This window comes from Chionomys nivalis, chromosome 2 (assembly GCF_950005125.1).
Source record: "Chionomys nivalis chromosome 2, mChiNiv1.1, whole genome shotgun sequence".
NCBI classification, from domain to species: Eukaryota; Metazoa; Chordata; class Mammalia; order Rodentia; family Cricetidae; genus Chionomys; species Chionomys nivalis.
Window position 1 is genome coordinate 37,946,345 of NC_080087.1, and position 26,659 is coordinate 37,973,003.

A 26,659-nucleotide genomic window follows, 5' to 3' on the forward strand; every position below is an offset into this window, starting at 1 on the left:
ATACAAATTCCATAGCATGTGCAGCATCTCATCAATAAATAAATAAATATGAAACAAGGTATAAAGAGAAGTACCTTCATTGTGTCTATGCAGAACTGCAGAATCTAGAACACTTCGTGATTGCTGCTGCAATACTGGTAAGAGAGGCATCATTTTATATGTCATATTTTAAATAAGCTGTGATATAAATAAGCAAATATATATCACAGATACCTCTTATGCAGTGACTATAACAGTAGGCACGAATTTGATATTTATATGACATGAGATAGTATCTTGGGTACATTCTATGGAATAACATTTTGCCAAAGTTACTATTTTTGATTGCACTTCCCCGGGAGTGTTCTATATTTTACTCTGTCACTCATGGTCTATTTTAAACATTGTATAAGTTATTCTGCTAACTATGAATTTTAAGAAAATAGAACATGAACAAATCAAGTTTTAGGTTTCACCTACAAAACTTTTTGCATTGAATACATAATGAATTTCTCATTCATTTTCAAATTTCAGGGAAGGTGGATATTCTCCTTTTGGGGGATGACATGTCAATTATAAATGAGGGTTTAGAGAGGAAGATGTATTTGTGTAATTCAGCTTACTAAACAGAAACCCTGTTATGAGAGTTGCAATACAATATTCAGAACTCACAAATACACCCAAGGAATAAAATTGTTCAGCTGTCTTAAGTAACTCCTTTTTTCTTTGCTTTAAACTGATAAATTTGGGCTGGGATGTAGCTCTGTAGTGGAATGTCAGAATAGCATGCAAAGAAACATCTGGGCTTGATGCTTAGAGACAAGAAAAAAGAAAAGGGATGAAATTAGTCTAAGTACCAGTCTAATGTATCTTTTCCAGTTCAAAGAAGCAAGACTCTGTGGACAACTTCTGATGAATATGTAAGGATCTTAATTAAATATTTGAGATCTTAAAACTTAGAGACAGACCCTAAGAAAGAGAGAGAGCAAAGAAGAATGAATGACCCATGGATGATAAGAAGGCTCAGCAGGTAAAGGCACTTGCTCACAAACTTATCAGTATGAGTTTGGTCATCTAGATTCACAAGGTGGAGAGGGAAAGCAATTCCTGAAATTTGTTCTCTGACCTTTGTGCACCTCTGTACACATGCTGTGGCCATTATGCGCCCACACATGTACACACAAGTACACACAGGCACATACAGGCACACACACACACACAATAAATAAACAAATGGAAATTTTCAAATTCAGTGAAATATTTTTGAAAAACAAATAACCTAAAGCCCATCTAACACGCAAGTTAAAATAGTTTTTCTGGTTGTTGTTCAGCCTCATCCTAGTGAGTTTCATGTTCCTTTCCTACACCCTACTTGTCTTCTACACTATGCTCTGTGTGTCTTCTGTGAATTCTTTTGATGGTAATCGCCAGGGAGCTGAGGTAAGGCCAAAAGCAGCTCTCAGTAATATGTACAGATATGCTACAAGAATGAACAGGAGTGTATGGAGAGCTGAACATGGCAAGCTCCAAGGCAAGGTGAGCTTCTATGTACAAATTGCTACTATGATGAACCTCTTGGTGGTGAAAGGAATGCTTTGGGGGGATGCCTGGCGTCTAAACTAGGAAGCTGAAGGTACTTGGGATTCAGTGGGACCTTCTATGGATTTTGTTTGGTAGAGTTAATCATTGTGATGGGGCTAAATTCAGCTTATTGAGAGACTCTGGGGTCTCCATTTTTCCTAATGAAAAGAATATCATGTAATTTTAGCATTATTATAATGTAAATATAATATATAAAATGATTGTATTTGGTAGGAAATTCTCTAATCTCCTAGCACTTAACTTCTGTTTGAGTCAGGGTCCCATAAAATCCAGGCTGTATTCAAACTTACAAAGTAGCCAAGGATGACCTTGAACTGCTGATGTTCTTGTCTGTTGTCCCCAAGTGCTGGGTTACAAGTATTCACCAGCACACCAGGAATAGGAAAGTCCTTTTTATATACAGGAAAGTCCTATCTTGGCTTTCTGGCCAATGACTCCCATAAACAACTAACAGACATTTATAGAAATTTAGGCAGCGACAGGCAAATTATGATTTCTTCATTCATTCTGCTTTGTCCAAATTCTTAAGCATAAATTTAAATCTTTTCTTAAGCAAATAGTGGGTCTATGGATTCTTTCTACAAATGCACAACTCCCCTAAAATAACACACTGACGAAGCCTAGCCATAACCTTGTAAACAAATGTTCTAGGTAATACAGTAGCATGAGCAATGATTATACATGTTGAAAAATTTTAGAAATGAATAAAAAATAAAACTAAAAACATTTAAATATGTGATATGAGTCAATTTCAATTGTATTTCTTAGATAATTAAAAAAAGAAAAGAAAATAAATCCTCATATAATCCTTACAAATAAACAGTTGTTTTGGTACCTAGTTTCTACCAAGCAGAGCAGTTATCCTTTCTGCAGTCAACACCACATGCACTGACGTCAGCACAGACATTCATTTTCCTGTCTCCTTCTCATGTTCTGTCTCCCTCACTGAGGTTCTTCTCTTAACTCTCACCCCACCCACCCTACTTAATAGAAAGTCCACTGTGATCCCATGTGATGAAGTAGGCCCCACAGATAAGACACACCAAGTCAATCTATTCTTTGGTCCCTTTATCTAATTTAGCTTGGGGATAGAGAAGTCTCTTACAAAGAGAATTGAGAATGAACCAGAGTTTTGTCCTCACTGAGTCTTGTTTTTGTAAGTCGTTTTCAAAGTAGGGGTACGAAGCAGGATCTGGGGGGACTGGGGGATGGGAGCAGCATAAGAAAAACACAGTGTATTTGTTCTAAACTGTAGAAAAGATGAGAAAGGATGGCAAATCTATAGCTGTTCTGTGTGACAGCTCTTAGGGGGGCAGGCAGGTCCAGAAGCAAGAGGATCCACTAAGCCTGGAGGAAGGCTATAGAAAAAAAAATGTCAACTTACACAACACAGCTCCTAATAATGCAGAAGAGGGGTCTAGATAGCCAAACAATACCACAATTTAACATTTTTTTATGGGATAAAGATCACTATAATATTCCAGAAAGAAATGAAAGTCTCTCCAGGACACAGTAATGAATGTGAACACTACGTTCAACAGGTGCAAAAGAATTGCTTGTAAGAATAATGCTACCACACACTGAGAGTCATGTGCCCCTGTCAGTAAAGGGTCAGGACTTCTGTAATGAATATCAGATGGAACATGTGAAAATTAGAGATACATGACAGTGATGAGTTAAGTTTTCATATGATACATGTTTTTAATATGTAAGTTAAGAACTGATCACCAGAAAAAAGAACATGAAGCTAACTTGACTGGAAAAAAAATCACAATTCTTTTTAAAATAAACGTTTAGAAAGTAATCCTTTAATTTGATCTTTTGCTGACTTTAATGTGCTATTTAATCTCTACATACCACATTAAACAGTTTCTAAATTGATGTCTGAATAATTAATAAAATTATTTACTGTTCAAAGATTGTTGAAATGTATCTATATATGATTTTGCGAGTTATACCCATGTAAATAAAGTTATTCAAAAGCAGTGCTGTGGAATATTTGGCACGCAATGAAAGCATTTATTTGTTAGTTTGCTTGTATGTATGTGTACCTGTATGCTGCAGTGCAGGTGGGCAGGTCACAGAACAACTTGTGGAAGTCACTTCTCTCCCTCTGGGTGGGGTTCAGGAATCGAATGAAACTGTGAGAATTGGTGGCAAGGGCCTTAGCCTGCAAAGCTCTCTTGCTGGTCTGGGGTCTACCCATAAAATTATCTTTAAGATAAACACACTTAGAGTGAATACAAACACACACACATGCGTGCGTGTGTCTCTCTGTGTATATGTGTCTGTATAGAATAACAGCACTATCAAACTTACGTTTTGGTGTATTGCATTTATAGCTTTTCCTCACACCAACACTCACACTTATTTTTGCTTATTTCTCCCCATCGTGCTGCAAAGGTCGAATATGAATCTTTATGCAGAGGCAATATAAGGGCTCAGACACTGAGTCGTAGCCATACATAGCCCTTCTTACTTACTTCAAGCGTTATGTGTTTTCATGAAGGAGAGTTGAACTACAAAGAAGACCTTGCTTTAGATTTTAAAAATTCTTTGTATATCCGCATAGGCATGTGCGTTTCTGTGTGGGTAGCGTGCATGAGTGCAGGTGCCTGTGGAAGCCAAAAGAGTGCTTTGAATCCCCTTGAGCTGGAGTTACTGACGTTTTGAACCTCCTGACATGGGGCTTGGCATCGATCTTGGATCCTCTGTAAGAGCAGCAAGTACCTTTAACCTTTGACCAATCTCTTCAGTCCCCTGCCCAGTTGGTTTTTTGTTTTGTTTTGTTTGTTTTTAATGCATCTTCCCAAACACTCCAGTCTTACGGTGTTGACCTGGTTTTAAACCCAGCCTTAGCTTTTGAGACAGCTTTTTAGGAAACCAGAGCTCACACAAGCGAAAGTTCTCAAAATGCAACTCGGAGTCAGGCACACATAAGACATGAAAACAGGGAAGACTGTCATGCATAAACACACTGAAATATGTAAAGACTGCAATAAAATGTGATAAAACAAACATAAGAAAAAGCATAGCATGAATCAACACTCTCCTTTTAGGTTTATAAATAACTTATTCTAGATTTGAATTGGTGTAAGTAAGCTCCAGTACCCAATTTAATTTCAACACTGAATCCAGAATCAGGAGAGGAGAGGAGAGGAGAAGAGAGAGAGAGAGAGAGAGAGAGAGAGAGAGAGAGAGAGAGAGAGAGAGAGAGAGAGAGAGAGGAAGGGGTGGGGAGAGGGAGGAAGAAAATAAGCCATCTTCCCACTGTTTACTCTGTACGGAAGAAAAACTAAACACTTAAGTGCATTGTAACTGCACCCAGGGTTTACAGTTTGAGATGAAGATTCAAAGCATTATGTAAAAGCTGGCGAAAGAAGTCAGTTGTAATTCAAGGCCTAAAGTGCTTACCCAGCCAATTACAAATTCAGGAGGATTCTAAAAGATTTAATAGACTTGGATCTTTAATCTGTCATAAAAGGCAATGCCAACTTTAGGCAAAATGGCAAATCCTGAGAAGGGCAAAAATAAGACTTGCCTGGAGGAGCTTTGTTGTAGGTCTTCAATGAACTGACTAAAGCAGGCTCAGGATTTTCTCAGCTGCTCTTGGCTCAGCGGGACAGAGACAAAAACAGCATGGTAACAGTGGAAGGTGGGTAGATAGTTTCGGAGGAGGTGCGAAGTAGCAACAGCTACTGCAAACAAGGAAATAGCGGCCTTACAGGAAAAGAGACCCACATGGAAGCCAGGCCGACAGAACCAGCAGCTAAGTTAGTATACGTACAGACACACTCCGCGCCCTCGCGTGCATGCCAGTGTTCGCAGCCATCACACTTCCTTCCCGTGGCTCCCGGGCGGCACGTGCAGAGGCCTGTGACTGCATCACAAGGAACAGGCAGGGAGCCATAAGGGTCACACTCACATTCTTGGCAGGAGCCTCCAGGGCTGCTTGGACTGCCAGTGTAGCCTGGGGCACACCTAGTTTGGAAAAGGACAAAACAATGGAGATTAATGAAAGCCACACGGCTAAATGTGCTGGTGTGTGTGTGTGTGTGTGTGTGTGTGTGTGTGTCTGTGTGTGTGCTACTATGGATTGAGTCTTAGGTCTTGCATATGAAAACCTATACTCTGGATCTCTTTTCTTTTTTCGTTTTCAAAAAAGCTATCACTAAATTGTTCAGGCTGGCCTTGAACTCAGTTTGTAGCCCAGGCTTTGAACATGCCATCCTCCTGCCTCAGCCTCCTGAGGAGCTTTCGTGATGGATGGGTCTGTATTCCCAGGCCTGACTTGGTCGTTACCATTCTAAGATCAGATAACAAGTGTTCTATGCAAATATTATTTAAATAAAACTCCTGAAGTTATTTCCTAACATCCACACCTGAAATGAGTGCATTTTAAGCAGGTTCAGATTGATTAAATCTTCCAAGGGTTCATTACAAGACTAATGAAGATGGAGCATAGGGAAGGGCTTCTGTGTTATAGGGACAATCAAGAGGCACAGGCAGTTTTAGAGTCTGACTGCACTGGGCAGGTCAAAGGTGATTTAAATGATCTAAGAAGCTCTCAGAAGTGGAACAAATTTATCTGGAAGGTTACAATAAAAATTTAACCAGGACCTTTGCTTTAGTTTAGCTGAATGGAAGCAATTTTTTTTAGGGAAATATAATCTAATTGCTTCTATGTTAGAGATGATAAATTCAAAGCTATAACAACATCTGAGAATTGCAAAAACAATTCAAACTATTCACGTTTAATAGTATATGATCCTGATTATCCATAAACTGCATGAACTACCATCTCCTACTGAGTCTACATTAATGCATATTAAGATGATGGATTCCTGTGATCACTCTGCTTCAGACAGTAATTGTAATCTTGCTATACATTTTTCTAGTCTTTTCTGCAGACCTGCTCTGGCAGATAGTGAGTGATAATCTCAATTTATAAAGTTAGCTACAGCATAAAAAATAGTTATATATTAAGTTGCTAAAGATGATACAATTGGTACCCAGGGTTGCTTTCAGTCATGATCCTACTGGTGTTTACAAGAGAATTAAATGAATATTCAGTTAAATATAATCCCAAAGGATGTGGCAGACATAAAGAAGATATAGCTTTATCATTTATAATCTATGTCCAAATGATGTATGCATCTTTCAAAAAAATGAAAATGTTTTGGGGTTTTTGTAGTATAAAGCGTTTAATCTCTGTGAATTCTCAGTGATATGGACAGAGTGGGTGCACCATTCATGTAGATTTATGAAGATGATGAATATTATGTGCTGTTGTCATTCAGATCTTTGAGACTGCATCTTACAAACATATAGATTTTATTGGAATTTACAAAACTTATATCTAGTTACTCCATTTTATTGTCATTATCCATATAACCATTACTGGTTGTATAAAAGGATCTTAAGTAGTTTATAGGAAATAACAACAAATAGTTATTTAGTTTGAAAAATGATTAATGGTTTCAGGATCTCCTAGGAAACTCTAGTGAAGGCTTTGGATAAACTGTAAGTAAGTGTGATTTCAGGTGAGTTTTCAATCATGGCTTTATTGTATAGAAAATTCTAGAATTTGAAGAGAGTATCTGAATTTGATCTGCTTTGGTTTTTTTTTTAATATCTATGTATTTATTATGTATACAATATTCTGTCTGTGTGTATGCCTTCAGGCCAGAAGAGGGCACCAGACCTCTTTGCAGATGGTTGTGAGCCACCATGTGGTTGCTGGGAATTGAACACAGGACCTTTGGAAGAACAGGCAATGCTTTTAACCTCTGAGCCATCTCTCCAGCCCCTTTGATCTGCTTTGAGACAAATGATATAGAGTTTTGAAATCCATTCTTTCCTGTAAATCATTGGCTGTGAGCCACCAAGAGAAAGATGAAGACAATCCACAGGCTAACCACACCTTTTTCTATTGAAGGAGCCCAGGCAGGACACCGGCAGGGTCCTTACACATCCCATTATCAGGAAGACAGTGTTAAGTAGGTAGGAAAATGGCACCCAGTTAGGTTGCTGGAACTAAGCTAAACCCATGAATTGCTATGAAACTACTAAATTGCTACCCACTACTAAGATCACAAAATATGTTTATATTGATAATGGTTAGTATCAGTTCTCTTGCAGTGTCTGAAATACCAGAGGTGGCTGTAACCATCTGAACATCTGTTTTCCTGATCTCATGTAAATCTGTATTTGGAAGACGCGAATTTACTGCCTAAGAGATAGTCAAGCTAGGATTATGTCCCTTAGCATTAGCATGGAACTAAGTTCAGTTTAATGGTGCTTTATCAGATTTTGTATTTTCTGACTTGTAAAAAGCCTTTGAAGAACATGGATAGCCTACACAAAGGAGCTCAATAACTTAACACTTTGTTTTCTGGGTGGGACTAATTAACTACCCTCATTACCTAATTGCAGAATACACTAACCCCCCCCCCCCCACGGTACATGGCCATCGTGCTATGAGCAATGGCACGTGTGAAGTTATTGCTAGACACTTTTGGCCAGTGAACTAACTGAGAGCAATGTAATCAGCTTCTCAATTTCCATAGCTACTAAAAAGCTTTGAAAAAAACCCTGCAATTTGTTCTTTTAAAATTATATCTGACTTTGTTTATACTAAAACATAAATTAAACAATCATGGATTCTTTGGGATCACGAGGTCTCAACTTGAAGTTAAAGCAAACAGCTTTTTAAAGAAGCAATTCTAGAGCTAAGGAAATAGTTTTGAAGCATCAATTACTCAAAGAGAAATGATGAAATTCCAGAAAAAAATGAATAGAATCATGGCCCTTGATAATCGTACCGTTCGCAGTACTGTCCTCCATACCCCCGAGGGCAGGCTGTACAGCGGTAGTCATCCAGACCTTCCAGCACACAGGAGGGGCTGAAACTGAATCGAAAAAAAAAAAAAACATAAAATGTTAATTATGTATTTGCTCAAATTCAGTATTTCCACCCATTATCAAGGTCACTAGGACATTTTGAAGGGTGGGGTGATAAATATATTTATAAATGTTGATATATTTCTTATTTATGTCAAAGACAATTAAATACCACTAATGAGAGATTGGTCCATTTTGAGGAATTAATAAGGTACCACATTAAAAATAACAGCATTTTGGGATTTTTAAAAATGATTTTAGGTAATCTATGTAAATATTAAATATTCAGCCAAGATCTCACAAAGACAATTTTGATAGGAACTTGTGTGCATGTGTCTTATAGTCGATCAGGGATCATGGAATGCCTTTCAGGTTAAAAACCAAGCAAAAAAAGAGTAGACAGAAAACCGTGTAATTTTTTCCCTGAAATCTCATTCCACTTGCCACTGGCAGTTCAACATGTGGAGTATGAATAGCTATCCCACACAGAACACAACAGCACATTTCCCAGTCTATCCAGATTTCAACATTCTAACGAAGCCCACAAAGTAATTTGATTTAATGTGTAGCAAGAAGACAGAGCATTCTATATGAAAATGAACAAAATCTGCTTACTATTCTACAGGCTTTGAAGTAACTGCTAACTTCCCTATCACACACACACACACACACACACACACACACACACTTATAGAACACAGCTCAAGAACTGCCCTTTATCTGGCTGTGCAGGGGGAGGGAGAACTTAATAAGACTCAAAAACTAAACTAAATTATCCTACAGTTTGGTTTGGTAGCAAACTTTTCTCAAACCAGTGCTTCATTTCTACTGGATAACACTTCGTGGAGCATTGGGAACTTAGGAAGAGACAACTTTCTGGCTGTCAAGCGGTGATGCTTCAGATATTCCATCTTATTGTTTGAGGTCTTTCAAATCTGTCCATGCCAAGAAGCAATAGAAAATACAGACCAAGATCCATATGGCAAAACACATACTACAATCATAGTCTTGGGTTTGGGCATCATTGGGGTGGCAACTTGTTATAGCTACACATGTGAAATTCATATAAATCTATGGTTTGTGACTGGATGCCAAATTTTAACTTGTATGAAATGCATGAAATATGCAAATAAACAAATGTACTACTCACAGTTTTGCTATCCCACCAAATTTGTGTGTGTGTGTTCACCAGAACTTGGAATCCCCAAGCTCATAACAGGTACATCTGTCAAGTTTTTCCTTCTTTTACTTAAAACTCGAGGCTGAAAACATATGTGTGGGCACATGCACACGCACCTTCCATTGATAGTCATACACAGGTCTAGGAAGCAGATTCTAGACATTTTAAATACAATTCTAGACTAAGCAATAGAATGAAATTACATTCCATATCTGTAAAGTAATAAAGTCTTCAATAAATGAATATATAAGTATCTTTAAAAATACAGTATTGGAATGTGGCAATCTTAGATGAGCTGACACAAACTGCTACGTGATGGTTTTTGTAATGGACTTTGATTTTTCTTTTAGGCATTTCAAAGAGCTTGGGAAGGAGCATGTAGGAGTCTCATCTCCCTAGTCAGTGTCCAGTCTTTCTCCTCGCATCCCCTACTCCCATCTCTCTAACCCTGACTCTCGTCTCTTCTGCAGGATCACTTGGAAAACCTTGTGTGTCTCTCTTAGTCACCAGCCTTTTCTCAGTCCCTGTGGTGACCAGTTTCAAATGTGCCACTGCACAGCTTGTAAAATTTACAAAGTTCATTTTTGTGTGAGACCCTTTGTGGATTTCAGTGCTGACTGGCCTTCTGGGTACCACTTCCTTTTGGTTTTGATCCCTGCTTGTAGGTTGCTTCTTGACTACATCTATGTTGTGGTCTTCATCTGTTAATGTGATTTAAAAGATGTGATTTCTAAGTAGCTTCCTTCATCCTAAGAGCTTTATATACTGTGTAGACTCTAACATATAAAGCTGATTTTCTCCTCTTCTGAAAAAAATGCACTTTATTTCCCTAAGCGTAGTCAATGGTTATGCTTCAATCTCCCGTGCTAAATGCACAGTGTCAATGCTGTCCCCTACTATTGCACTCCATCAAAATGTTGTTTGATGTATAAATGTCACCGGAGCTGTTCTCAGTGGCTTCATCACATTATCCTATATCGTGTTGCCTCCGACCTCCCTGAAATTGCTAGCATTCACCTTTCTGCTGTCTTCTGCATTCACTCCACTCCAGTCATGTTTACCTGGTCTCTGCCAGTTAGGGGTCAGGCAGAGGCCTGCTGAAGTCAGGTGGTCTAATCTTGCTGCTCTTCCAGAGGCTCATTCTTCTACTACATCCACATCACTGCATCAGCCACAAATGTGTGTGCAGGTCACTAACCCTTACTGAAAATGTTGCAAACCCATCCTTTGAGGCTACTTGCTCTTTCCTGGAAGCACTGTCTTAACATACATATTCCATTATATGTCTCTTTGCTCACTGTCTTACTTTTGAAAAATACAAGATCACAGAGAGCAAGAAATAGGATTATTATTTTTTTGTTTATATATTCCCAACATGAGGAAGTATTCTCATGGCATTGAATTAAAGATTTGTTGGCCAAAGGAATAGCTAACATACCTTTATCTTCATGGAATGCACAGTTATGTATGATCCATACACAAAGGTAGGACAGGACACATGTACATGTTTTCTCTCTTATTCAGGATATAGGGATGGAGTACTTACTACTTAATAAAGTTTCAGTATCTGAAAGAGCATCTGGTTGAAGTCAAGACATGATGTACCATGCATTAGTGGCATGAAAAAGTACTAAGGCATGCTGGGCTGGGGAAATGATTGCAACAGAAGTGGTCCTTCAACTGGATTCTGAGAACTGCACTGGGTATTATACACTTTATCTCAGGTCTTTGTGAGAACCAAGATTTCTATGATGTTTAGAAATAAGCAAGCAGCTGTAACATGGACATCACGTGGAAAGGTGCTACGGGCCATACCTTGCAAAGACAGACTAAACCAGGTTTCTGATGCTGCCTTCACGTCTGCCTTTTCCTTGGGTGTATGTAGTAGAACACCCTACAGTGAGTAAATGGTGCCACTGAGTCAAACTGCTGAAGATTTAAAGTAATTGATTTGATATGAGAGAAAGAAGCGAATGCTGTGGCTGTGAGCTGGTCATCACTGTATCTTCCTTACCTTTTATTTCTCGTGGACTACATACTGGAGTTACTAGAATAAGACATTTCACCTCTCCCATCTGTAGCTCAGAATCTATTTTCACACTCTGGGAAAAAAAAAAAGTGCCCCTCTTTGCCCTGACTAGTTTTTCTACTTTGCCTCTTAACCTTCTTACTGTCCGTAGATCTTTTTTAAATTGGGTTAATGTGTTCCAAGCTACAGCTGGTGAGATTAGTGGGTCATGAAACTGACCAGGAGTTCTCTAAAAATGTATGATGAGAAAATTGAATAAATGGTGAGATACAGGCATGCATATTTGAGTGTCCATATGTAGGCTGTGATATTTAAAAAGGGTGACTTATGGTTGTGGTTGATAAAGTCTGAATGCCATTTGGCCTGCAATTATGATGTTTTGAATCTTTAAGTTTCCTTGACATAAAATTTCTACTGAAATAGTACAAACCAAATTATAAAATAAAAAACACAAATAAAATGTTTTGTTGATTCTGCTAACCAACCAAGCTGGTATTGTATCTGTGTAATTTCTTAAAACTGGCAGGGCTTCCTAAGACTTCTTTCTATTTAACGTTCACTTCCACTATTGTCAACTTTCAGTAGTGATGAGCCCACTTAGAAGCTGCTGCATTTGCCCAGTCTCCTTTGAGAGAACAGAGAGAACAATGCTGGATGCTTGCTAGGTGTTGTTTGTCTTTCTCTTGGTGCCAGTGACAATACTGCCCACGGTTCTGGTCTGTCTGGCTTCTCTCCCGCATTTGTATTCCATTTTCTGGGAATGGAGACTTCTATCACTTAAAGAAGCCCCATTTTGCCTTCTTTCTATGTGCTTCCCTTGGGGAGCGACAACCTGGGAAATGCAATCTGACTTTAATTCATTTATTAACATATTTCTCCCTTCATCTGCTCCTGCAATTTTCAGATTTCCATTCCGTGCAGCTATTTGCATATTTCTATTCTGACAGACCTTTCACATCAATTTGAACCCATTTAAACCACAAATTACCTGTCTTCAGCAGCAGTTCTCTCCCGATTTCCCTGGGTGAGTTCATGGCTCCAGCATTTGGGGGGCAAGATGGCTAAAACCATCAGTCCTCAACTCTTGCCTGGACTCTCCCTTCTTATCCCTAATCATTCATCAGTCATGTAGCACTGTGTGTAACTAGTTTCTCACACTCCTCTCTGTGTTGCCCTCTTGTGATTGTTACTTGGCTTCCAGCTCGCATTACCTCTTGCCTGCACTAGCACAACCGTCCTTTGATTGGACTCTTTGCTTTTCTTCTTCATCTGCTTCATTTTATTGAATTCAGTTCTAGCATAGCAGGCTTTCTAAAAATGTAGCTCTGATCAAATAAGTTTTTTTTTAAATAGAAAGAAATCTATGTTTTACATTAACACAGGAAGTTAAATAGTCATTGTATAAATTGGCCTTCAAAGATTTCTCTGATACAGTCTCTGTCCTCCTGACCATCTTCAGCAGTAATTGCAGAGTCCTTTATACCTCACACTCCAAACTGTGGCTTACTAGCTCTGAAGCATGCCTTGCATTTTGTTTTCTAAGCATCTGCAAATATAATTTCTTACTACACAGACCTACAAAAAACAATCTAGTCTTCCTCTGACATATTCTGGACTCTTTCACAATTGAGAATGATATTTGTGACTTTGAATTCTGTGACCATTGTCTTTATCCCAATATTTTATTAGAAGCTTCTCTACGAAATGACAAAATTCTATTTTACAATCTCTGTAGCTGCTGGTATTACAGTATAACCAAAATGGAATTATTATTGATTATTTTTAATTCAAATGGCTCACATTTTAATAAACAATGAAATAAATAGCATCCCTTAAGTATGGACACCAGAGGGAGAGTTGGGAAAGGGAAATAAAAAACAATTTTCCATTTCATACACCTATCATTTTGTACTTGAACAATGAGATTATATATTTTATCTTCATCAATATCCACCATACCTAACAATTTATGTTTGACATCCTGGAAAGAATTATACTCTTGCAGAGGAAAGGGGGGTAATTTGTACATAACTGTTTTCAGGACGCATACAAAGCTAAAGATAAATGTGTGTCAGTGGAAGTTCATTTTGTCTGCAAGGCTTCATGGTTCTTTTACACTTAAGGCATGCAGAATTTCAGTTCTAGACAAACTGTCCAACCTTCTTTTAAAAAACAAATTCTTAGAAGAAAATGACTTTCTCACGTAGAGATTGAAGTACACAAGTCACCTAATAGAAAGTCCAGATAGTCTTATCAAAAAGGTAAATAAAAACATTGTGGGGTTTGCAACAGTTGATATAAACCAAGGCAGAAGGCTCTGACAGCATGAAAAAAAGGATACTTCACCACTTTTCCCCTTGTGGTGGTGTTTCCATGGTACCCAGCTCAAACCATATGGACAGAAAGGGGTCTGTGCTCCTAACTGATACTGACGTTTTATAAAAAGCTTATTGGTAACTTACCCAAATTTCATTGGCCATGTTCAATTGCCTTTTTGGTAATTATTTCCCAATATTGACTCTAACATATATAATGAAACGAAACAGCCACAAATGTGATTTAGTATTCACTCCGGCAATCCTTCAGAGTATAAAGTGCAAGCTCACACTAGAACTGAACATTCATAAAACTATGTGTTTGAACATGCATCGCTTGTCTTAGATACAAATATAATGTCAATATTGATATTTACATTTTATTAATAAGCATTATTTACTTGCAGGAGAGTTTTAAAAGAAAAAATGAGTCATAGGATAGATACATACTGATTTTGGTAGTGTTTTTATCTTATTTTTAAAAATCTGTGGCTTGAAATATTTTTTGTCTACTGAAAAAATTGGTAAGTCATAAACAGTCTATGTTTCAGGCAGATGGAAGTACTAATGGGAAAATATGCTTATATGTATCAATCTTACTTGTTGCTGGGAGAAATCAGAGGACAAGCACATGGTTGACAGTCATTTGGCAATCCCCTGACAATTCCATAGTAGCCGAGGGCACATCGTTCACAGAAATCACCAGCAGTGTGATGCTGACAGTTCTGTAAAAGAAAACAGAAAATAACTTCTTGTTTTTCATGTACAAGAAGTTACAATGTACTATATCATAAAGTTCCACAGCAATATGGACACAGAGAGAGGGAGATGGGGAGGGAGAGAGAAAGCTTGCAGTTATCAGTTCTTGATTCCAGTAGCTTTAAGGATACTTTTTTATTTAAGAAACTGATGACAAGTATGGTAGCTAGATTATCAATAAGAGCTTCTGTTTTTACCTAAATCTATTTCTGTATGCATTCGAAATTAGCAAATACAAATTTAAGTATGTCTCAATTTTTAGTTCTATGAGGAGTTGGGGAAAATGCTAAAAGACCAGGGCCCTGGTGCATGTCTGTTGGGGGAAGTCTTGGTTTAACTATAGATTAAATAGATGTATTAAGAGACAATGCACACAAAAACGGTCAGCCTTGTTACTACATAATGAATGCTATTTATCTATTCCCTGCATAATGTTGCTCATTCTTTACCAGTATAGAAAGCTCAATCTGATGCTGCAAACTTTGGTCAATATTTCCTTATCATGCTTACATAATGAGAGGTATTCCACTGATACATTCAGAAACATTTTCATAAAGAAATGCAAAGTGGTGTAGTGTAAGACAGTTTTGGTATAAAAATTCCCACCACGTAGAATCATATTTCACAAACAGCAATCAGTACAACTATAGGCAGATGTATTCATAAGGCACTCAAATGAGGAAAGAAAAGTACAAAATAAAATCCTACCTTGGTGAATTTATATCCACTTTAGGAATTTTAAAAATGCTGACAATTAGGAAGCACAAAAGTATAACCATGAATACTGTTTAGTTAAAAAAAAAAAAAAACTATGAGCTGGATTTCTAAGAGCTTAGTTTTGCAAGACAGGATTTGGAGTAGTCAGAGCAATGGCTTATTCCTTAATATCCTAAAAAGTAATGCTGAGAAGCATAACTCAGTAGCAAGATATATGTAGATGTACTTTCCTCTCCAGCCTCACCTCCAGTCAGCGCTGCCTACATACACTGAGCTAGCCTGCAAGAGTCCTTACTTATGGATCCTCTCCCCTATCTCCAGGACTTTTGTTTATAAATCCTTTGCTCAGTTAGTATCATTTTATCTTTTTACCTGGATAGTTCATGTCTGCTCATATGTCAAATGTCTTTTTCTTTCCTTAGCATTTTTTGGTGTCCTAAAGATGGCTCAACAGCTTCTTCTAGCTTAACAGAGCAATGGAAACAGCATTAGCATGCCACAACTAATCTACATACAGGATGAAAGAGCTCATGCTCTGCCACAACATGGAGAAGATGGGTCAAGATTTTTAATATGGAAAAGGACAGTTGTCACATCTAATAAAAACAGAAAAATGGTCAGCAGGACAAAATGATTTGCTGCATTATGATGCTGATTTAAACGCCACACTCCTTCCTTCTTGGCCATCCAGAATAATCTACATATTTTTGCAGTCAAACAAAGCCTTTCTACGTTTCATGGTAACACTCTGAGAGAGAATGATTCCAAAACAAATCATTTTGGTCTCAGATTATCTAACAAGCCATTGAAGGAATGTGTTTCCTAGGGACGGTAGGAAGATCACATTTCATAATTACAAAATAAATAGGCCCCAAAGACAAATTATTCAATAACAGTCTTGAGCATTTTGTCTTTTGCAACAAAATAATTGTGTTTTTATGTAATCTAGTTATATCAGTAACAACTGAACTTAGTTGCTTGAATATAATGATTGATACTAAAAATACAGAGGCCCAAATTTTGGTCTTATTTTCTTCAATCTGCAATTTTACATTATTTGCTTACCAAGAAAACCAGTGTAATTTAACCTTCTCTGGAATTTCCATTCCTTCACAGATACACCGACACATTATACTTGGTTAAGTGAATAAAGCAGCCTGGTTAGTTTTGTAAACAAAGTGTATAAATCATATGGCTACTTTAGAAACTTTGACACATATTTTCTCCTATATAGAAATTTTTGCATAAGGAAATTTATATATTATGAATACCTAATAAGCTTAAATACATTTACAGACTTCACACATTAGTGTTTCTTCCATAGTACAGTGGAATATGTAAATTCTGCATGCTTGCCTTACATGCTGGATTGCAGGTGGTTCATGTGACTTCTACCATAGCCAATAAATATAACCCAATCGTGCGGCATTTCAGACTTAAGGTGAGAAGTTACTGAACATAATCTTACACTATAAAGATATTTCCTAAGCTTTTTTTTTTCAGGTACCACAAAATGCACAGACCCCATAAGGGAAGTCTCTCCGCCTAACATGACTGTCAGCAATAGAATTTTTCTAGTACCATCTGAACATTTGCTTGATTCTTGTCTAGTGGCAGTAATCTGAGTTCTGCCTTCTGAAGCTGGGCTGATTAAGTCTAATTCCCATCTCCCAGGGAAGATGCTCAAATATCTAAGAACACCATTACTTCCTAAATCTTTTGCTAAAAGCTAAGCCTTTAGCAATCCTAGCTACTCAGAGTTTCTTTTAAAACATTATAGGTGTTTTGCTGAGATTTGGAAACACCATAAGTGTCTTTCTGGCCTTCATTTCTGGAACTTGTACAAGCAGCAATGCCCTGTATGGGTACCTAGTATATCTACAGTCTAATTAGCACATCTCGATCATACAAATTAATATTATATATGCTGCTATCATCCTCATCTTCATAGCCCAGCACCTACCATTAGATAGGCATATTGGAAATACTTAGTAGCAAAAGCCATACGAACAAACGAACAGGTGAACTGAATTAATTTTTTTCCTGCTAATTTCATATTGTCAGTTGTGGGTCATAAGGTCACCTGCTAGCATTAATCTATCAGCTGTGAACGTGTGGCTTTCATTCTTACCTTTGTTTGTGGGGATATCATGAAACAGGAATCGGATGCATATTTAAACAACCCAACATGCAAATAACAGATGCCATCTCATCCTCACTGTTTTTGACTTAAGCAAATTATTAATTCTCTCATATCAGTTCATACATTATAAGAGAAACAATGATACTACCTATCTCATTAATGTATTATAAGAATAAACAGGAAATACATATAGTGGCCTATATTACTAGTACACTATATATATGTATATATATATACACACACACATATATATATATACACACATAGTTGGGCACATGCCAGCTAACACTACTTTTTTTTAAAAAAAAGAATTTGTGATGTGATGCATCATCCTGCCCTTGGACTGTGATAATATACTAACGTACAAGAATCTAAGGCCTTGCACATTGTCATTTGTGTTTGTAGTAACCCTCCCAATTGGCTGGATGCTCACTATGTGAAGGAACTTTTTTCCCCTTCAGTGAACACTTTATTTTTCTACAGTTGATGAAAACTGGTTTCCATTTAAGTTGATAGAAATAAGCAGTCCTTAGATATCAATATCAACATCAATCTTTTTCCGGATTTTTTGTTTGTTTGTTTTTAAACAAAACAAAAACAAACAAAAGAATGAGAAACTGGACAGATGTTTACCTTCTTTTGAGCCTGGTAATACATTTTCTATTTTCATAATTTCTTAAGTATTTTTCACATGGAGTTCTTAATGACTTCTACGGATTCTGCCCATTCTCCAGCAGATAAGTCACCCGAGCTTTCAAAACCAAACCCTTGATCAACTAAGTGTGCATTTGCTCCATTTCATTCTAGACGCTTCAATTTGTAGCAGAAATAAAACACAATTTTCATACTTTTGGGGCAGAGTTTTCTGAGAATTAATAATTAGAGCTATTACAAAATATGAATAATCTGTATTTTGTCAAAGTTGCTATATATATTAAAGACAGTTCACAATATTGCTTAAATACCATAGCCTTCAATTAATATCTGCTTCCTGAAAGTGAGAACTTATAATTGAATTTGATACTAATTATTTGTTAGACAATAGAGCACATTAGTGAAGAGAATTTGTATTTTTCTTTTTTTCTAAAATTATAATTATAATGGAGCAAAATAATATTTTTGCAAACTACATGACCTTTAAAATATAAGTTAGCTAAAGTGTGTCAGTATTTCCTTGTGAAAAATAGAAGAGATAATAGTGAAAATAGTTGTAGTGAGCATGAAGTGAGAATATCTATTGTTTATCATTCTATGTATCTTTCCATTTATCTACATGACTCCTTGTATATGTGCGTCTACTAACTTACATTAGCACACTACCTCCCCTCTGTGGAGTATAACATCACATAGGTCTTAATCTTCAATTCTTAGAAAAACAATATGAAAATGTCATATGGGATTAGGAAGAGCGTAGTCATACAGTAGTGTTTGGCAGAATTGTTTAATCTTATGTTTCTATATAATTATATAGTATATATATATATATACTTTATTGCTTATAAAAGTAAAAAAAAATAATAAAAAGGATAAATAAGTGCCCACCTCTAAATACCATCTCCTCGGGGGCTTTAGCTTGGAATTTGTTGAATGCCTGTGTTGTTTTAATCCTTTGCTGAAGTCCTAACTCCTAATGTGATGGTCTTGGGAAGTGTCCCTTTTGAGATGTGGTTAGATAATTCGGGTAGAGCCCTTGTGACTGAGATTTGTGTCCTTACAAAATCTTCTGTATGTAGCCACTATTATACTCCCTTCCAACATGCAAAGACACTAAAAGATAGTGTTCTTTGTGATCAGGAAACAGGTGCACACCAGACACGAAATGTGTTGATGCCTTAAGGGCATGCCAGATTTTGAAACTGTAAGATATAATTTCTTTTGTGTATAAGCCAATGAGCTTGTGATGTGGTGTTTTGTTCCAGTCACCCAAATCAACTAAGATAGGGAGAAAGTCTTGCATAGTGCTAGACATAATAATTACATAAAGATTGCTTCGATTGTTTATTAATTACGAGCTTGTTTGCTCAAGACTATAAATGAAGACTAACCTGGTCATTATCATTTATAGTGCTTTCAATCTTATTTTAAATTTTTTATTTATTTTTATTTTATGTGTGTGTGTTTTGCTTGCATGTATGTATATGCCCTATGTGCTTGTAGCACTCATGGAGTCCAGAAGATGGCATTGGATCCCCTGGATCTGGAGTTAGAAATAGTTGTTAGCTTCCATTTGATTGCTGGGATCTGAACTTGAGTCTAAGAGCAGTAACTTTACTTAACCACTAAGCCACATTTAACCTCTTTTATGCGGTCAACCATCTGCTAACCTATTTTTTAAGCTGTGTATTGAGCATTTTATTGAATCTGTATTAAAAAAAAACTCTCTGAGGAGGTACTACTACTGTTTGATAAATGTGGAATCTCAAGTACCAGCAAAGCTACAGAAACTGACTGTGCTCATCCAGTCATGAAGAGGAGAAACTGGGATTGGAGGCAAGATAGCGGAGCTGAGGGTTGGCACGTTACCAAAGCTAGGGACATTGCAATATATAACATAACAGGCCTAACATTAAGCTGGAGCCCAGCAGAAAAGAATTCAGTATGCTTCTGCTTCCTTGGTTAAACCATGAGGTCATTATAGTTGTTTCCTGTTTGCCTCATAGGCCTGTTTCTAAGATAAGTAAAGTTGTCTAAATTCAAAAGTTTGTAAGTGCCCCTAAGGACAATATAAAAATTCAAGTCATAACAATTTATATAACTGTGTATGTTTGATGGAAGTATTTATTTGTTTCTTTCTTCATCTAGGGAATTCTTAGAAAATAGACTTTCACTGAGGATTCTTAAGGTAGAAAGCTATCTGCAATACCCAGCTGAACAAAGAAAACAGCATGAAGATAGAAACTTTCATCCTAAGAAAAGTGAAATTAAATTCTCATTTATGAGCAATTCCAAATCAATTATATGAATCAAATGTATCTTTTAAAGCTACAGAAGAACAGTACATTTAACTTGTGAGTTAAATCTTTTCCCCAAATTATCTGTTGAAATGTACAGACAGGAGAAAGTAAAACTATGACATCAAAGGCAAACACTAATTATTTCAGGAATTCAAGGATAGTTAACACTGGTTATTAATTTACCCACAATATTCATCATTTAGTTGATGAAACTGTACATGATCACATTTTGAATCTGCCTTTACTCTTATCTGACCCTCCACAATCAATATATGCTGTATTTTTAATATCTTTGCTTTACTGAAAGAGAGTATCTCTGAGAATACAGGAATAGAAAGATGTTCCATAATATGACAAGGAATGATTTTCATAAGTTAACCTCCACCACCAAGCTTTACGATAGAAGAATGCAACACTAATATTGAAATCTGGAATTAGATAGGGTGTTGATTATTTGTCTACTTAACTTTCTGTATAATTTTTAATCTCTAAAATTTATAAAGTAGTTATTACAGATATAGTTTATAAAAATAACAACATACTTAAAAGTATTTGAAAACAATGATTTATAATGATAAAATAAATATAAATAATTGAAAATTTATAGGTTGCAAATAAAAATGGTTGAATTTCAAATAGGTTAAGAAACATGTTAAAAAAGTTTTTTTCAATAAAGACTAATTAGTAAATGAACTGGTAACACAAAACTACAATGCTTACCAATGAAATTAAACTGTTAAATTAAAATTGATATATTCAATTTTAATATGCAAAATATATAACCTATATTTCATAACAACTTACTTTAAGATGTAAAATATTTGAAGAGAGAAGAGAGTAACATTTCTGGGTAGAGAAAATGTAACTGGACTGTATAAATATAGCAATTCCTTATAAAGAAGTTTGATGCAATTTTAATCAAAATTCTAGCAACATATTTTGGAAAATGAATCAAAATAGTGAATAAAATGGATCTGGAATGAACATATGGACATCTGGTTAAGAAAATAAGAAGAGGTAAGAATGATAAAATTCTTGTTTACTACATAACACATTCTAAAATGAAGGGAAGCAAAGTGTTACAGTAAAAACAAAAAGACAAGTAGAATAAAAGTCTTAAGCAGATTTTAATATCAAAAATAATTGTATATTTAGAAATCATGAGAAAGAGATAATATTAATCAATAAAATGTGTCTTTGCTATAATATCCTTAAAGAAAAAAGCATTACGTTCCCACCCCACAAAAACTTCTAGAATGATAGAAAAGATTTAAAGTTCAATTGTAAGACTCGAGCAAATATGGTAGGATCACAGAATATATAAGTACTGAGACTCATGTGCCTGTATAAGATTACATGGCAACAAATGTAATTAGCATTAGATCCCACTTGTACCATGTATTGACATCAGAGTAATGAGAAACATAAGGAGGGCTGAGGAGGAGCCAGAGGGTTTGAAAATCCTCAGTGCCATGACTAGCAAATGATCCAAACTCAGACTTCCATAAAGAATGGGGAAATCCATGGAAGCCAGCTCTGATGACAGAACAGGAAAGGTAAATCCTGAAGCTCTACTACAGCCCCAAAAGTAAGAGCTTGATTTTAGTGACAGAGTCCTAATAGGCTGAGGAAAACTATTAACAGGGCATAGAAAATTCTTTGATGATGGATGGAGTGGTTGTTAGAAAGAAGAAGAGACAAAAAGTGTGTTTTGTCCTGTTTTAAATGATGATGTAGATGTTATAGGGGACTAACAAGGGTGCTCTTGAAAGGAAGGAAGATGTGAGCTCAGGAATGCCCAAAGAAGACATGGTTTTGCCTTCCCAATGCCTAGAGATTGAACACAAGGCTGCAAGCATGCTGTGCAAGTGCTCTCCCATGAGTGACATCTCTAGCCTCAGAGTTGGTCTTTTCCAGAAAAGATTAAGTCTTCCAATGTAAGGGAAAGAGTCAGAGTAAGAGGTAAAAGACAGAATGGGATCAAGCAATCACTACAAGCTCAGTAATCATATTTCAGAAGACTAGAAAAAAAAAGAGGGGGCAAATAGATGTTCAGAGCTATGAAGTGATTCAACTTTAGGGAATCAGCAATGACAGAAGAACTTGAAATCCAAGTGCAAATGGCAGAGAACTCCTGATGGTTCAAAAGTAAAGGGTGGTTCTAGGTTCTGGGCGTCATTAGGAAGATGCAACGCTGAGAACAGCCTCAGTTAAGTGAGAAATAGATAAATACAGCATATACCATCAATGGATTTAAAGACGTTGGTGATAGGCACATGTAAAAAGCAGACTATAAAACTCTTAAACAGACAAAATTAGTGGGAAATATTTATGATATTAACATTCTGTCTTAGGTTGAATTTGGAGAAACTTACTTTTTGTAATGCTTCCTTTCTTTTCAACTCCCCACCTAGCTCCCTCCCTCTCTCCTCCCTCCCTCCCTTTCTCCCTCCCTCCCTCCCTCCCTCTCTCCTCCCTCCCTCGCTTTCTCCCTCCCTCCCTCTCTCCCTCTCCCCCCTCCCTCCCTCTCCTCCCCCTCCTCTCTCCCTCCCTCCCTCTCTCCTCCCTCCGTCCCTCCGTCCCTCCTTCCCTCTCTTCCTCAGTCATTTCACTCCTTTCTCTTTTATTTGAAACACTGCAAATAGAAGTCAAGACCTCACATATACCACAAGCTCTCCACTATCCAAATTCTGTAAAAATTTGGTATCGTTTCCAGTTTCTATAACAAAACTACTCTTGCTTATAATTATGAAATAACTCAAGACCTAATTTTTGACCCATGCATTCTCCTGTGTCCTAAGCTGCTATTCTTCTCATTTTTTTGAGAAGAACTGAGCTTTCTCCATCATAATTTTTTCATTGCATCTTAAAATGACAAACATGGTAAGCACACTTCCCCCTGGCGTGTTCTCTTTCAAGCACACAGTCAAACTTCCTGCAGATGAAACGGCCGCTGAGTGGAGGACCTGCGAATTTGGAAAGAGGAGTGAGGGCTCAGGTCTTGTCCATGAAGCTGCAGGTGCCTACCTGGCATACTGAGGTCTCAGGATCACACTGGCTGCTGTGTCCATTACACTGACAGGGAACACAGGTTCCTAAAGTTGGTCCAGGAGTTCGGCCACCTGGCTCAGAACGCAACCGGTAAAAACCTGGTGCACATGTCTAGAAGAAAAGGAAAGCAATTAGGAAAGCCACAGTGGCACTGTTGCTTCATCCATACTGAAGGTCTCCAGTGGTTTTAAAGATGACCTTGATCCACATCCCTCCATGTTTGTATGTGAATTTGGGAAGCACCACTTACATAATGCTGCTAGGTCCTTCTGTTCTCAGATGCAGGCAAACCCTAAGTAGCCAGATTTTAGCAGAGGAAAAGCTTTCATTTGCATCTTATGTCTTTAGCCCGAGAAGGCATGAAAGTGTCTTTTTATTGTGAGGTTTTTTTTAACTTACATTGTCATATGATCTAACGAGACAACTCCAGTGTCCTCAACAGTCAAAAGCACACTTCTCTGTGCTTGATGGATAACTGGCAAATGTCCAAAGAAATTCAGCAAAGCAAAATAATAAAAATTTCCTAGGTGCATTGTTTAATCAATATGGTTTAAAGATTACAAAAAGAAGAAAATCAAAATAACAAAATATCTATGTATCTTGCGACCATTAGGTCATTCATAAAATTTATCTTCTCCCGATTTGTATTTTCTCATTTTGCAATAAAACTCCAAAAACCCACAGAAAAATGCTGGCAAAGCTGACATATGCAAATTCAAGAGTTTCATCTTCCTAAAGGGTTTGTTATACAAATATTTCAGAAACATCACCAGATTTCTGCAAAAAGGGTGTCGGCGTGAGAAGAGAGTGCCTTGTATTCCAGGTTCAATAGTTTCACTCATCAGACAGTGTTCGATTTTTGATTAAGGGGTAGGCAGCAGTTCTCAGATGCCACTGAGGATTGCAAAGAGGCCGTTTTACCACCTTGGTTTAGTAGAATTTTCTTTCTTCCCTTAAAAACCCTGCTCTTGTTGATGAGAGAATGACAGCTGGCTAAGTAAGGCAAACATGTTTTACCAAGAACTTCCTAATGCTTGTACATGCTTTTGATGTGGCCTAAGCAGCCCAGGCTAAAATATACAGAAATCCCACAGAAGGAGAAAAAGAATCAATACTCAGTACTCTGTTGGTGTTTGTTTTGATTTGTTGACTGTGTACCTCAATTAAGCACTTAATTAAAAGTCTCTTGGCTTTTATTAGCCTATAACAAATTCTGATGAGATTTAATGTCTTCAAATTTGAGCAAACTAAAGGAAGACCGAATCTAGTAGTCAACACACAAATAAACAAATACAAAACAAAACACAAACTTTGCCCGTCTTCGATCTCATGGTGTATACAAATATATATATATTGAAAACATGTAATCATGTTATTGACAATTGAGGCTAATTTTCATCATTGTTACAGAAAAAGAATAGAAATTACTGCGGAAGAATTCACCGAAGTGTAACTCAAGGAACAATTGTCGGTGTGTTTAAAAGAGGGGGATGATGCACAGGGGCTGTGGAAGTGGCACATGGGTGCTGAGAGATGGCACACATGGGTGCTGAGAGATGGAGGCGTCACACGAGGGGATGGGGAAATGACACACAGGGGCTGGGAGGTAGTGTACAGGGGACTGAGATGGTGACCCAGGGACAGAAAAGGTGTCTTATTGGGCAAAGTACTAATCACCTAGGTATGAGAACAGGAATGTGGATCAGTTGAACTCATGAACATGGAGGGTGTGGCAGCCACGGATTAACCAAAAGCTGTGAGCTTTGAGTTAGTGAGAACCCCCGTTTCAACTGCGCAATCTAAGTGCATCTCCCCTACAGTCATATGCACTGACACACGTGAGAACACGCACAAAGAAGTCTCCACACACTGCAAGCACACACATGCGCCTCTCCTTCCTACCTCAAAATGGTGCACGGTATAGACTGCTGCGAACTGTTACTATACTGGCTTGCATAAATTTGCATTTTATTTACATGAATCTCACGTTTAAATATCTTTCTAAATATTGTTATTTTGTTGGTTTATTTGCTCAGGGTTTGCCTGTGTGTTTGTATACTGTGCATAGCATGAAAACTATGAAAATTGCGAGGAATTTCTAAGATCTATTTTAGATCCCTACAAACAACAAACATGACTTTGAAGAACAAAGTAAATAAATTTATACTTCATTGACTGAGAAAATTAAGTTCAGTGTCCCGGGTAGAAATGTATTGATAATCCTGGGATGGTTTGTACTGTAGTCCACCAGGTATTGTTTCTTATTGTGACTCTTTCTTGAGCTAACAGCAAGTATCCAGCGGTGTCACAGCCCAAGTTCACACTGAGTTCTCTGAAGAATGTTCTAGGCCTTTCCTTTGGTTTTCAGCTCTCTGGAAATTTTTGAAAGATTCTGATACTTGATTCCACCCCTGGAAATTATAATTGAGTTGGTAAAGAGAAGGACAGAGAGCTGGATTAAAACTTTTGGGGAAGGTGTAAGTAGTGGTCATGGCCAAGGGTCACAAGCATACTCTTTATTCCATCTTTTCAAAGTGTGTCTGAAAAGGCTATGTGAGTTTTTTGGGACTGGGGCCCAATAAATATGGGAGCTGTGGTTTCAAAGTTAGTCTCCGTGAAGGGTATGGGACAGTTATTGTCTTTGTGATGTGGCTTCCTCATTCCACAAATCAGTAGGTGTTTAGTTGAAATCTAAAGTTTCTTCTTAACAGTTTAATACTGTATTCTGATGGGCTGTATTACTTGACAAAGAAAAGAAGACTATTTTTCATTGTAAGAATTGGAACATCAAAGAATGTTTAAAAGAACACATTATATTTATTTTTTCAATCCCCTCTCTTCCTGAATCCTTTTGTATTCATTCTTTCCATTAGAAAAACAAAACAAAAAAAGAAAACAAAACAATTTGAAAGTGTTTTTAAAATATCAATGTTTCTGCCCTCACTGAAAAAAAAAGCAAAATTCAATAGCATTAGAAAGGTTCAATTAGGACAGAAAAAGAACTATTTTTAAATTTTCATTAAAAGT

General features: G+C 37.0%; 1 protein-coding gene across 2 annotated transcripts in view; it reads right to left on the minus strand.

The window, feature by feature from the left end:
* The window catches only part of Lama2 (laminin subunit alpha 2), a 603,732-nt gene that overhangs the window by 152,699 nt on the left and 424,374 nt on the right, over positions 1-26,659 (minus strand). For both annotated transcript variants that reach the window (XM_057755686.1, XM_057755676.1), the window contains exons 29-32: positions 23,609-23,743; positions 14,609-14,733; positions 8,406-8,492; positions 5,369-5,562 (exon numbers count right to left, since the gene is read on the minus strand). In XM_057755686.1, coding sequence (XP_057611669.1) covers positions 5,369-5,562; positions 8,406-8,492; positions 14,609-14,733; positions 23,609-23,743 — 541 coding nt within the window. The remainder of the gene's footprint in view (positions 1-5,368; positions 5,563-8,405; positions 8,493-14,608; positions 14,734-23,608; positions 23,744-26,659) is intronic.